Source organism: Panthera pardus, unplaced genomic scaffold (assembly GCF_024362965.1).
Source record: "Panthera pardus isolate Hobbes unplaced genomic scaffold, ASM2436296v1 HiC_scaffold_6, whole genome shotgun sequence".
Lineage (NCBI taxonomy): Eukaryota > Metazoa > Chordata > Mammalia > Carnivora > Felidae > Panthera > Panthera pardus.
In genome coordinates, this window is record NW_026526991.1 from 136472112 (window position 1) to 136486343 (window position 14232).

At 43.8% G+C, this 14232-nt stretch overlaps 2 protein-coding genes and 1 long non-coding RNA gene across 3 annotated transcripts in view; 2 read left to right on the forward strand and 1 right to left on the reverse strand.

Annotated features, from left to right (window-relative positions):
- The window catches only part of NET1 (neuroepithelial cell transforming 1), a 60273-nt gene extending 55403 nt beyond the window's left edge, over positions 1-4870 (reverse strand). Inside the window, exon 1 of the mRNA XM_019460891.2 lies at positions 4612-4870. Coding sequence (XP_019316436.2) covers positions 4612-4739 — 128 coding nt within the window. The 5' untranslated portion in view covers positions 4740-4870. The remainder of the gene's footprint in view (positions 1-4611) is intronic.
- The window catches only part of LOC128774971 (uncharacterized), a 256264-nt gene that overhangs the window by 92155 nt on the left and 149877 nt on the right, over positions 1-14232 (forward strand). The window lies entirely within an intron of this gene.
- Positions 4354-14232, forward strand: part of LOC109273789 (aldo-keto reductase family 1 member C3-like) — a 131900-nt gene continuing 122021 nt past the window's right edge. Inside the window, 1 exon segment of the mRNA XM_053895259.1 lies at positions 4354-4407. The gene's annotated coding sequence lies outside the window, so the exon portion shown is untranslated.

A 14232-nucleotide genomic window follows, 5' to 3' on the forward strand; every position in this document is an offset into this window, starting at 1 on the left:
TATGTATTCTTGGAAATGTCTTACACCCTTTCTGGAAAACGGAATTTGGATTAGTTACTTCACTCCCTAGTTTTTCTCCAAGGCTCTGCTAACTTCATTCCTATCCTCATGCTGCCTGTGCCATCGTCCTTTACTCAGACCTCATTCCCACCCTCACAGGGAAAAATGGAAGCCTGCGGGGAAGGATCTCAAATTCCTGCTCACAACCTACCCCATTCCCCAAACTTACCTAAAAGTATACCACCCGTAGCTTTTAGCCAGGCGAAATTCTTTACCCTCAATTTGAATTCCATCCTTTTCTGCCTCGTTGGCTAATCATCTCTCTTCTCCTGTCTCTTCCACTTCTCCCTCTACCTACTACCCAAGGATAACAAGTTTATCCCTTAAGAGTCTCCTGCACAAACTGTTGCCTCCCTATTTCTTCAAAGTGCAATCCACACTCAAGATTTCTCGTTTTCCAATCTCATTGCCAGCTATCAGATTCAAACACCCCTCACCTTTCATTTAGGCTACTGCAGACTGACTTCCCACCAGTCACCATCTGTACCTGAGATTTTTAATTTGGTATCCATAGTTGTGGTGAAAGGGACCACAAATTTGAAATTTTATGTGTATCAGCACTTTTCAGAAATAGTTTTTATAAGACTTAAAAGAGTGTTATGACTCCCAAATGCTACTTATTTTTCTCAATGAAGATGCAATGACATTTTACAATGCAAGTACCATGTCCTTGGCTTGTCTTTCAGGATTTCCCCATCACCTTGGATAAAACCCAAACTCTCATGCATACAAGGCTCCTTCATGATGTGGTTCTTTAGGATAATCTCTCATCACTATCCCGAAATCCTCTCCGTTACACAATTAGCACCTAGTCAGAGCCAGCTAGGTGTGATATCTAGAGCTCCTGTCCATTTGCCTCAGGACCTTTCAGCACGCTTCTCCTCTACATGAAATCACCCATTTACACCTCTCTAACCTGGTCCTTCAAGACTCAGGGATTTCAACAGGAAATCATTTCTTGTTCTTTTCATAAGTGTTCCTTTTATCTGCATCTGTGGCATCGGGTTAGACCTCTACAGTGACTTTTATCACAGTTATTAATTTATCTTTCTTTTCTATAAAATTATAAACTTTTGAGTAAGCATAGTATTTTCCATACCCATATTTCTAGTGTCTGGCATTAACATGTTTCTTGAAAAATCACACCTCATTCTCTTCTCAACCCACTGCAAACATTGTAAATTCAATATTTCAACTAGTCTATGGAAATGATCGAAGATAATATGCTCTTCTCATTACCAGATTTAATGGTCTTTTTGTTCCTTATCTAACTTAAACTTTCCAATCCTTCCTTATCACTAATATGTGACATAGTATCCTCCTCCTTGAGGAGTATCTCCTCCTTGAAATCCTTTCTTCACTGGGCCTCTGAGGGACTGTTCTTGGTTCTTTTCTTACTTCACCAGCTGCCCCCAGTATCCTCTTTACCCTGACCTTTAAATGTTGGGAGGCCCAAAAGAGTTAGTCTTGAAATTATTTATTTATATTCATAATCTAGATGACTCCCAGTTCCATGATTTCAGGTCTATTTGTTGACAACTCTCAAATTTATATCTGGTTCCACAGGTGGGTTTGCTTTATGAAATGTCACTGAGCTAAATAAATGCTTAACATTTGTGCACTCTTGAATTCAAGAGTTATAGTTCAACAAAAGGTTAAGAAAAAGCAAAAAAGACCGCAATGAGTAGAATATCAAATCACTGTGTTGTATACCTGAACCAAATATAACACTGTACATTAATCACACTTCAATTTAAGAAAGAGAAAAAAAAATGTGATGAACTCTTGCCTTCTCCTGTCAACGCCACAGTTAATCCATCTGCAAATCCTGTCAGCTCTATTTTCTAAATTTTTTTTTATTATGTTTCTTTATTTTTGAGAGGCAGAGACAGACAGAGCGCGAGTGGGACAGGGGCAGAGAGAGAGGGAGACACAGAATCCGAAGCAGACTCCAGGCTCTGAGCTGTCAGCACAGAGCCCGACGCGGGGCTCGAACTCACGGACCGTGAGATCATGACCTGAGCCAAAGTCGGACGCTCAACTGACTGAGCCACCCAGGCGCCCCCGTCAGCTCTATTTTCAAACACATCCCAAATATGAGTATTTTTCATGTCTCCCACTTTGATACGATGTCTCAACTACAATACCCTCTGCTTCTAGGTCCCTGCTTCTCTCGCCACGTAAGTCAGAGTGGTCCTTTTAGAATATAGATCACATCATCTGTTCCTGCTTCCCAACTCACTAATTCAAATTTGAGGTCCCTTCAAGGGTAGGTATCCCAGGTACTGCATGATCTGGCCCCCGCCTCGTCTCTGACCTCTTCCTCTGCGCTTCTTCCCCTTGTTTCCTCCACCGGGTCTTGGCTTCTCTGCAGATCCTTAAAGACACCAAATGGGATTCCACTGCAAGGCCTTTGCACTTGCCGTCTCTCCCTGCAAATACTCACATGCCTTATTCCTTAATGTCGTCAGATCTCAAATGTCATCATCATGGGAGCTTTTCCTTTTGCTCTTTTAAAAATAGCAACACTGGGGCACCTGGGTGGTGCAGTCAGTTAAGGGTACGGCTCTTGATTTCAGCTCAGGTCATGATCTCAGGATTCGTGAGTTCAAGACCCCATCAGTCTCTGTGCTGACAGCACGGAGCCTGCTTGGGAATGTCTCTCCCTCTCTCTGCCCCTCCCCTGCCCACTCACTCTCTCTCTCAAAAATAAATCAACAACAACAACAAAAGCAACACTACCCTCTCCTGATCTCTATCCCCTTTACCATGCCTTAATTCTCTTCACAGTACGACCACCTGATACGGTATATATTTGATGATAGTCTTTCTCACCCAATTTAAGCTTCATGAGAGGAGACACTTCATCTATTTTATTCACCAGAGTTCCCAGTATCTACAACGCCTGGACGGTGCCCAACAGTATAAATGAATGAATGCAGAAGGAATCTAACGCTGCCTCTGTTGGATATTTCCGAAATTCTATGTTCCTTAACTAGCCTTTGCACCTCTCAGGCTGAAATGACTCCTCTTGCTCTTCTAACACTCCTTAAATAGAGGCTGTAATCACTACCGAGATTTCACGAAGGTGTGAGACCACAAGTACTGTAAACCACAAAACAATAAAAATGTTTCTAATGAAAAAAACCCCTAGGTCTCTGCAGAGTAACTTAGCGATGGGCTTATAGGGGCGTCTGGGTGGCTCAGTTGGAGGAGCCTCGCTGGTTTCGGCTCGGGTCACGACCTTGTGGTTTGCGGCTATGAGCCCCGCGCTGGGCTCTGCAATCACTGCGTCAGAGCCTGCTTGAGGTCCTCTCTCCCGCGCACCCTGTCTCTCAAAATTAAGTCAATGTCAAAAAAAAAAAAAAAAATTAAAAACAGAACAAAACATCCCAATGGGTTTATAAATGCCTTGTCGATGAAAGGCGTCCTATGTCTCAAACAGGGAGCAGCACCTTCAGGCGCAAGCAGAATGTCAATTACGCAAGGGACTGTGGTCTATCCCAAGCAGTGTGTGAGACGGACCACAGGGCCTTTGGAAACGACGCGCACAGGCGGAATTGTTACTTTACAAACCAGCCGGCAGTTAACACAGATCGAGGGCGCTCGGGGTAGAGGCGCGGCGCACGCCCGTTACGCGCATTCTCTCTACATTTTACAACTGCTACGAAGTGGGTCCCAGCGGAATCCCCATTTCACAGCTGAGGACGCGGGCCTAGAGACGAAAGGTCCAACAGCCGGCAACCGGCACCTGCCACCTCCAACGGCGCGGCGGGAGGGCAAGGTGTTCAGTACTCGTGTCCGCCGCCCCTCTCCCAGACGCAGCCTTCGGAGGCCCTCAGGGGCCACCCTTTCCAGACACACGACACAGAATGGGGAGCGTGGGACGACAGGCAAAGCCAGCGACCATCCGCTGGGACCTGTTCCGCCGGGAGGCTGGAGCCGCCGCGGGCTGTGCTCGGTTCGCCGACAGGCGTCCGCAAGGCGTCTCCCTCGAACGCTCGCTTTCAGCCCCAGTTTCGCGCCCGTTGCAAGTCGCGCGGCTCCGGTGGCGACCCCTCCCCCTTCCCGAGGCCCGCAGGCTCCCGGGCGGTCGGCCTCCGGGGTGGCGTTGAGCACCCGCCCCCGCTGCAGCCCCCGGCCCGCGGAGAGCCCACCTCCTCCGCCGGCCCGCGCCGCCCCCGCCCCCGCCCCTGCCCTGGAGGGAGGGGCGGGGCAGGGGGAAGTGGGCAGCGCGCGCCGGGCCAGAGGAAGGGCAGGAGGGAGGAGGGAGCAGGAGGGGGTTGATGGGGGAGGAGGAGGACTGCAGCCCGCGCCCCGCCTGAGGACCAGGAGGAGGAAGAGGAGGTGAGTAAAGAGCCCGCGCCCCCGCCGGGGGGGGGAGGAGGAGGAAGAGGAGGGTCAGCAGCGCGCGCCCCGCCTGAGGACCAGTAGGACGCGGAGGAGGAGGAGGGGGGTGAGCAGCTGCCCCTCTCCGCGTCCCTCCCCCCCCCCCCCCCGTGCTCGGACCGGACGCCCGGGTCCCCGGTCGCTGCGGCTCCCAGCGCTTACCGGCCGTCGGGCCCCGGCCTGGGGGTGTCGGCCGAAGGTCCCGCGGCGCCGTCCGCGTTGAGCCCGGAGGCCCGGCGGCTTCGCCTCCGCGGCCGGGGCTGCTTCTGGGCAGCCTGCTCGGGCTCCATGGCGCGGAGGGGGGTGGGGCGGTGGCCGGGTGCCCGGGGGACCCGCTGGGTCGGGCACCGCGCCCGACCACTGCTGCCCGGAGAGCAGTTCCTGTCAGGAGGGCGCCGCCACCGCCGCCGCCATCTTCCGGGGTTTGAAAATGGCGGCCGTGCGGCGCCCAGCCAATCGGGGGGCAGCGGGCGGTTGCTAGGAAACGTGAAGTCCCGCCCTTTTGGCGCTTAAATGGAACGGGGCCAGGCAGGATGGTGAAGGGGTCAGTCCTGCAGATTCCTGGATGGCCTTGGATTTAGTTCAGACCCAATTGCGAAATCCCCAAGGCCCGTTACCTATTTCAGTGTTCATTAGGACTTAAGCCACAGGCCACGGCAGATTGGAAGCACTTTAGATCTTTCTTAGTATTGGGGGAGAAGAGGGATCGAGAGTAAGGACCCAAACTGATGTGGCGTTATTGGCCGCATACGCGCTAAATTATTCATGTGAGATAAATCCCCAGTTACCAAAGGTGATGGAAATGTGTTCTCAGGGCTGTCTCTAGGAAACCACTAAGACCGAATTATGAGCCGTCCTGTCTCCCAATAGGCAGAGGCATTTTCTCTTTAGCAAAAGAGAGTGAAGGTGCCTTCATCCTCTAAGTGTATGAAGGCGGCAAAAAGCTCAGCATCCAATAAAGGATCTCCTTAAATAAAAAAGACGGCTGTTAAATAGCACATTCTTTGATTTTAAATATTGCTTTTTATGTATCAAAGTCTTTAAAAAATAACTTCTTCCGGGTTATTATAGATTAGTCCGTTAAACGTTGGACTTTGGCTCAGGTCATGATCTCAGGGTTAGTGAGTTCAAGCCCCCCTTGGGGCTCTGTGCTGACAGCTGGGAGCCTGGAGCCTGCTTCGGATTCTGTGTCTCCCACTCTCTCTGCCCCTCTCCTGCTCGTGCTCTGTCTCTGTCTCTGTCTCTCTCTCAAAAATAAATAAACATTAAAAATAACTTCTCCTTTGATACTATGATTCCATTTCTGGGAATCTGTCCTAAGGAATAAAATTATACATACATGAAAGGGTAGAATATGCCAGCTGGGAATATGACATTAGGATTATTTTGAGCTGTGGGCACTTGAAGAACACCAGATACAAGAAGGACATTCTGATCTCCACTTTTCTTCCTAAAAACTGGAGATAAAGCTTCCATGTGAGCAGCTGCTGTCCCTGTGCCAGGAAGAAAGGAATCTTCTCATCACCAGAGATTGGGAGGACAGGTGTACAGAGAATTCTGTACAAACAGCACTTGTTAGAATAACTGTTATCTTCCCTTGGCCTCCTCATGTATTTTAGCTACTTTTGCATGATTGCCTCTCTTCATCTGACCTACTATATGAGCACTAAGGTTTTGCCACTTCGTTGGATCGTCTTTTTCCTGTTGGGATTGGGGAGCTCCCATGTACATGTGAAAATTTATTTGCTTTTCCCCTGTTGATCTGTGTTCTGTCATTTTAACTCTCATGCCCAGCCCAACACACTGAGAGGGTAGAATTGAAATTTTATTTTCCCTGCAATGTGAAGATATTAATGGCATTGATGTTTATAATATCAGAAAAAGTAAAGGTAGTCTAAATAAATAATGATGGGGAAATGGTTAATTATAGTTGACCCACTGGAAAGAATATTTTTTTTTTTTAATGTTTATTCATTTATTTTGAGAGAGAGAGAGCGAGCAGGGGAGGGGCAGAGAGAGAAGGAGAGAGAATCCCAAGCAAGCACCCTGCTGTCAACACAGAGCCCAACATGGGGTTGATCCCATGAACTGTGAGATCATGACCTGAGCTAGTCAGACACTCAACTGACTGAGCCACCCAGGTGCCCCGTGGAAAAAATATTTTCAGTCAACAAAAATGAACTATGAAGTGTATAATAGGATAAGTATACCGTAATTTTTAAATAAAAACATGGACTATAGAGGTATAATCAGTACATCCTGAGTCATGAATTATAAGAGATTTAATGGAGGAAGAAGATGAAATCAATGCATTAAGATATCTCTAGGTAGTCAGAGTATGAGTATTAAGTTGTTATTATTTTTACTTTCTTGTGTTTTATAATTTTTTAAATCACGAGATGCTGAACTTGAATTACATTTATACCACAAGGAAAAATTCTTGTGTTATAAGAATCATGTTGTGATATTTTACTTTATCCTACCCTACCCAAAATTAAAAAAGAAAATATTGCTTTGCGGCAGTTAGAGTAAAGCAGTACAGAAATGCTGTCTAAAGAGCTTTGTTTTTTTAAAGCTTATTTATTTAAGCGGGGCTTAACAACGGGCTCGAACTCACGACCCCGAGATCAAGAGCCTCATTCCTCCAACTGAGCGAGCCAGGCACGCTGAAGTAGCTGGTTTCCACCCAAACAGCGATTTACAAACATTCTCTTGTGGGATGTTCTCAAATCATTTCAACGACTAGTATACTAATACAAATTAGGACCCAAATCAAGAATTCTAAAACCTATTCTCTTATTTTCTCTAAAGAAATCAAACTCTCTTTTTGTAAACCTGGTTACCAAGTGATACATATCATGCTTGTTTCAGCAACCAGCAGGGTCACACAGTGTGTACTAGCTGGTGTATAAGTGGGGTTGTAGAGGAAGAATCCCGAGAATTCATCCTGTCGCTTCTGACAGTCTGCTTGACCACTCTGTGCCGTGGATTTACTTCTGTTCTTCCAGCGAGTCCTCAGACTCGTGTCTTAAAGCTATTAAGGCTGTGCTTTCTTAAACTGCCAATGAGGAGGTTACTTTACGGTAAACTTGCTTTACGAAGAAAAGTTTCGCTAATCTTACCGGACCAGCAGATGAGTGTTTGTTGGCACAACGGGGCAGACTATTTGAAATCAGGTTTGTTGTGTCTTAAAATCTATCATGTGTGTTTGTGTGTACGTGAAGTGAAAGTTGTTCATTTTTTGCATCTATCTATCATCATTTGCTATATTGGTTTGCTTTTAGATATGTCAATGAGAAAAACCGTAAAATTGGAAACTGGAGTGCTAGCTGGAGGGTTTAAGAAGAATGAAACTTGGGAGGCACCTGAGTGGCTCAGTCAGTTAGGCATCTGACTCTCGATTTCAGGTCAGGTCATGATCTCACAGTTCGTGGGCTCAAGCCCCACGTTGGGTTCTGCGCTGACAGCATGGAGCCTGCTTGGGATTCTCTCTCTTCCTCTCTCTCTCTCTGCCTCTCTCCTGCTCACATTCTCTTTTACTCTCTCTAAATGAATAAATAAACTTAAAAAAAAAAAAAGAAGAAGAAGAAGAATGAAACTTGGAGGGAAAAATGTGTAGCCAGGAAAAGCATTACTAATTAAAAGTAGATTGGGGCTAATTTCTTTTATGCTTAGACTATCTTAAGAAGATGCCACTGAAGTTTTAAAATACTGAATTATGTTAGCAATGGGAGAGGAGGATGGAGGGGGAACAAGGTAGGCATGTGGGTACCACGGGGGAGGGAATGACAATGGAAAGTGACTTTGGCTGTGGCCACCAGGGCCGCCAATGGAGAATTAGCAAAGATAACTTCAGAAAGGTCAGCGTATCAATGAGAATTATTTCTCAGAGCTGAAGAATTTTTGTTTAACAAGAATTTCTCACTTAGAAGGTTTCTTCTTCTCAGTTTCTTAGCCGGCAAATTGACTGGCCTATATTAAAAAATACTTAAGGGAGGAACTTTGTAAAGAAAGGAAATCCTAACCATAAACATACACTTTTATACTTGCAAGTTTTCTTTCACTCTCTCTCAGGACCTAAGGACAGCCACGCCTGTGTCAGTGAGGGTTCTACCAGAGAAACAGAGCTAGTAATAAATACGTTTATGTATATGTTTACAGAAAAACGGAGATTTATACAGAGAGAGGTTTAAGTATATGTTTATATGTATACAAGGTAATGGAGTCGCATGTTATGTATCTGTGGAGATGTATTTCATGGAATGGTTTATGTCATTGTGGACACTATAAAATCTGAAGTTAGTAGGGCAGACTGGCAGGCTGGCAACTCTTGGGTAGGAGCTGAAGCTGATAGTGCTGTTTTGCTTTTAAGGCCTTTCCACTGATTAAGTGAGACCCACCCACATTATCAAGGGTAATATTTACATAAAGTCAACTGATTGTCAGTGTTAGCGGTATCTACAAAATGACTTCATAGCAATACATGGATTGGTGATTGATTGAATAAGCACCACGGGCTATCCAAGTTGACACATGAAACTAACCATCACAGCAGAAGACTTCTCCAGACTTGAACTTCCGATTATTATTAGTTGAAGAAACTTTATTCTTTTAAGATTTAGTCTTCTAAGGAATAAAGGAATTACCAAAATAAAAGGAAAAAAAAAGGATATGTTTCTTAAATTACATTACAAACGAGATTTTTCTAATTTTGTTCTAATTGCAAATCTTAAGTTAATCATAGCTCTAAGTGAGGTTGAGTATTAAAAACAAAAAATTAGGGGTGCCTGAGTGGCTCAGTCATTTAGGTGTCCAACTCTTGGTTTCAGTTCAGGTTATGATCTCACAGTTTGTGGGTTCGAGCCCCGCATCAGGCTTTGCACTGACAGTGTGGAGCCTGCTTGGGATTCTGTCTCCCTCTCTCTGCCCCTCCCCTACTCATTCATATTCTCTCTCTCTCCCCCCCTCTCTCTCTCCCCCCTCTCTCTCCTTCTCTCTCAAAATAAATAAACATTAAAAAAAAATGAAAACAATGTAAAAAATTAAACATACCGAATGTGTCAATGGCCAGAAATGAGATACTCAGATCTTCTGATTTTCCCTTACCTTGTCTCAAACTAAAAATATCAGGGGCCAAGGGGAGAAATCTGACACAGCAACAAAATAAACAAGATTCTGATTTTATAAAATGGAACAGACTTACTCTTTGTCTTTATTACATGGAATGATCAGAACCCTAAAAATTTGGGGGATTATTGGCAGGTAGAGACAGACAGGATTGGTTTCATGAAGATCAAATTCTGTAACACGTAGAACTCATAAATTCAGGAGAAAACTGCTGGAGAGCACATGATTAAGGGAGCTCCCCAGGCAGAATCAACAGATACAAGGTGTGGAAGGAGTTTGAGTGATTTGTTGGGGTGATTAAATGGGGAGGTACATTTGGAGCAGGGGTGTCAGTTGGCCTCTTCCCCCTCCTCTGCATGTGGAGTACACTTGCCCACAGGCTAATGCAGTGGGGATCTAGGAGCTGGACATACGGAGGAGTGCCTCAGGAAGCTGAATATTCCAGGGAGGATGGGGAACACTAAACCAGAAGAGAGATACCAGCCACTCCGACTGGCGGTACATTCCAACCCTCCCCCTTTATAACTAGAAGCAGGCTGTAGAAAATAGCACAGGCTGGAAAACAGAAGTCTAGGACAAAACTGTGTAAAAGACAAAACAGTGATTGTTAAAAGATTTCAGGAAAACCTTCACAATGAGACAGACCTCAAAATCCTAAAGGGGGAAGAATTAGGACACAAGGAAAGAGAGTAAATAAAGCAAACAGAAGAAGACTTCAAAGGGAAAGGTGAAATCCCAATTCAGCCATGAAAAAAAAACACACACTAAAATTCTGGTCATTTAAAATATAAAGTAAACCAAAAGACATATCAATAGCAAGACCAACACAGATGAAAAGCAAATTAACTGGCCAAAAGTTGTAGCTGAGGAATTTTCCAAGAATATAATGCAGAGAGCCAAGAAAAGGAAAGCATGAAAGAAGTCAAAAGTCAAAAGGGCAGAATTAAAAATTTCAACTTACATCCAACAACAGTTCCAGGAGAGAGAACAGGCAATAAGGAGAGGAGAAAACAAATAAATAAATAAAAAGCTCAGACCCAAGAAAGAATATGACCTGAAGATTAGAAGAGTCCTCCAGGTATGGAACGAGGTGATTTAAAGATTGCATATAGATACATCATGGAAATGTTCATGTTAGAAGAAATAAAGAGAAAAATCATAAAAGCTCTCAGAGGAAAATAGGCTATCTCCAAGGAACAAAGATTCAGAGCAGTGCAATATTTTTCATTGGAAAGAAGGAATAAAGGTCAGTATCCTCAGAGTTTTGAGGAAATAAAATTTGGAGCCTAAAATCTCATATTCAAACAAATTGTTATTTAAGGGTGGGGAAAAATGAACACATTTTTGGATATGCAAGAAGCTATCAAATGTACCACTTGCAAAATTGAAAGAATTACTTGCATGTATAATCCAGCAACATGACTAACAAATCCAATAAGAAGGAATAAATGGGATACAGGAAGCAGTAGTTTGTGAAGAAGGCAGTACAATTTCTATTTATGCCTAAATAATTGTTGATGGCTAATGTAAAATATTTATTTTAATGACGCTAAAATTCCAAATATTATCAATTTTGGAAACAGTGGGGGTGAGGATGGGCATTAAAAAGGGAAGATTTGGGGTCCCTGGGTGGCTCAGTGGTTGAGCATCTGACTTCAGCTTAGGTCATGATCTTGCGGTTTGTGAGTTCGAGCCCCACATTGGGCTCTGTGCTGACAGCTCGGAGCCTGAAGCCTGCTTCGGATTCTGTATCTCCCTCTTTTCTCTCTGTCCCTCCCCTGTTCACACTCTGTCTCTCTCTCCCTTTCTCTCTCAATAAACATTAAAAAATATTAAAAATAAAAGGAGGAAGATTGAAAATGTGTGTGTGTGTGTGTGTGTGTGTGTGTGTGTGCATGTTTTGGGGGCAATTTATTTCTAAAAGACTAAAATATGTAAGATTAAAGTATATACATTAATGTATATAATTAAATTTGCATATTAAATTTTAAAGTAATAGAAGTACTGGAAAATGTGTTATAACTTACAAACCATAAGCGAGAAATTTGTGGTACAAAGAAAATTTAATCAGTCTTTCAAATTGGAGGAAAGTAATAAACAACATAGTCAGTGGAAAACATAAAGTAAGACAAGAGTATACCCATGCATATTGTAATCACAGAAATGTGAATATGCTACATTTTCCTAACGAAAGCCAGAGACTCTCACCATTTTTAAAAGAGGTGCATCCACAGCAAGTTTAAAAAGAAGCGATTGGAGTTCCGGCTCCAGTAACAGGATGTGACAAGTTATCGTGACCGCTTTGACCACTAAGTAAAAGAAAACTTGCCCAAATAAAGCACAAAGGAACATACTGAAAGCACCGATGAATAAGCTAGTAAAGAATTAGTAGGCCATTTCTTACGAAATGAGAGAGGTGAGTGGAAGCCAGAAATCCCCTTTGTGTTACAGGTGTTTGCCAAACGGGGACACTTCATTCTTCATGGACTCAATGGGCACACGAGGGAGAGCGACCAATGCCCAGGGCCCAATCCAAGACTGTTTCATAGGAGACCCTTCTCCATAAAGTTCAACTCCCCAAATACGTTTAGAATAAGGGTAAACGCACCCCAGCTTCTCAACACCCAAGAGAGACAAGGTGATTTTCCCTGGTGTTGGGCAGAGCAGGGTATTGGGAAGGATTTTATAGCCACAAGCTGGCCTTAGATTACAAAGTAACCCCAAGTTGCTTCCCTTGGATAGTCTGAAAACTAAAACTCGAGTGAATCAATTTAAACAGATGATACCCCCTACATGACTTGAAGAAGGAAATGTAAATCCTCTGGAGAAACGTGTCCATCCCAGACCTCAAAGACTTCAAATAAGTTTTCAAAGAAAACCAGAAGCTCACAGTCAAAAGCAAGCACACAAGGAAAAAAGGCCACTTGTGGTAAGAATCAGAAAAAATAACTGACATGGGCGCCTGGGTGGCTCAGTCGGTTAAGCATCCGACTTCGGCTCAGGTCATGATCTCACGGTTTGTGAGTTCAAGCCCCACATCGGGCTCTGTGCTGATGGCTCGGAGCCTGGAGCCTGCTTCAGATTCTGTGTCTCCCTCTCTCTCTGGCCATTCCCCTCTCGAGCTCTGTCTCTCTCAGAAATAGATAAACATTAAAAAAAAAGAAAAAAGAAAAAATAACTGACAAAGGAAAGAGACCTGCAAAGATGTTTGTTTTGTCGAATAATCATGCAGATTAGGAAACATCTACAGTGACTGTGTCTAAACAAATAGAAGACAAGATGGAAAATATCATCACAAAATAGTCAATTACCAAAAAAAAAGTTGGATGCAGCAGATTTGGAAAAAAAAATTCTAGAACAATGATTAAAATTGAAAACTCAGCGTGTGGCCTTAAAAAAAAGATTAGGGAAAGCCAGAGAAAGACAGTGGATGAACAGGAGGATAGCTGGAGAAATTAAGCAGGATGTGGCAGAGAGATACAAAGTGACTGAAAATAGGAGATATTAAGAGATGTATAAGCCACCGTAAAAAACGTCTAACGAGGGGCGCCTGGGTGGCTCCGTCAGTTAAGCTTCCGACTTCGGCTCAGGTGATGATCTCACGGTCCGTGAGTTCAAGCCCCGCGTCAGGCTCTGTGCTGACCGCTCAGAGCCTGGAGCCTGTTTCAGATTCTGTGTCTCCCTCTCTCTCTGCCCTTCCCCTGTTCATGCCCTGTCTCTCTCTGTCTCAAAAATAAATAAACGTTAAAAAAATTAAAAAAAAAAAAAAAACGTCTAATGAAAAGAAGAGGAAGGAGAAAATGGAAAGAAAGCCATATTCAAAAAGATAACGAGAACTCTCTAAAACTTAAGAAAGACATGAATTGACAAATCATTAAGCCCAACAGATCGAAAGTAGGACAAATAAAGAAATCAACATAAAGACACATGATGGTAAAACTAAAGCAACCAAAGACAGAGATAAAAACTCAAACCCAGCCAGAGAGGCCTTCAAAGGAATAACATTTGTACGGACAGCTTCTCATAGGCTGTACCAGAAGCCACAAGCCAGTGGATTCAGGGAGAAATACCGACATAGAATTCCGTACCCAGTGAAATACCTTTCAGGAAGGTGGGTGAAATAAAGGTATTTCAGACAAAAGCAAAAAAAAAAAAAAAAAAGAAAAAGAAAAGAAAAAGACTTCACTCAAGGAAATTCTAAAGGACTTACTTCAGGCAGAAGAAGTTTAAAAAAAAAAGTTCTGAAATGGGAGAAGGCATGAAAAGCAAAGAAAATGGTAATATGTGGGGAAGTCTAAAGCAAACGTTGATTTTATAAAACAACAGCAATAGTTCCCTGCATGCTTAAATACGTTTTGATGGTTCAAAAGAAGATCAGGAAGGATACAAAAGATAACCTAGAAAATGGGGACAAACAAGATAAAGGCCCAAAATAAGATATCTAAACCCAGCTATGTTAGTTATTGCATTAAATGTCGTGCACTACATTCTTCGATTAAAAGATACATAGAGGGATGCCTGGGTGGCTCAGTGGGTTAAGCATCCAATTCTTGATTTCTGCTCAGGTCATGAGCTCATGGTTTGTGGGTTTGAGCCCCACGCCGGGCTCTGTGCAGACAGTGTGGAGCCTGATCAGGATTCTCTCTCTCCATCTCT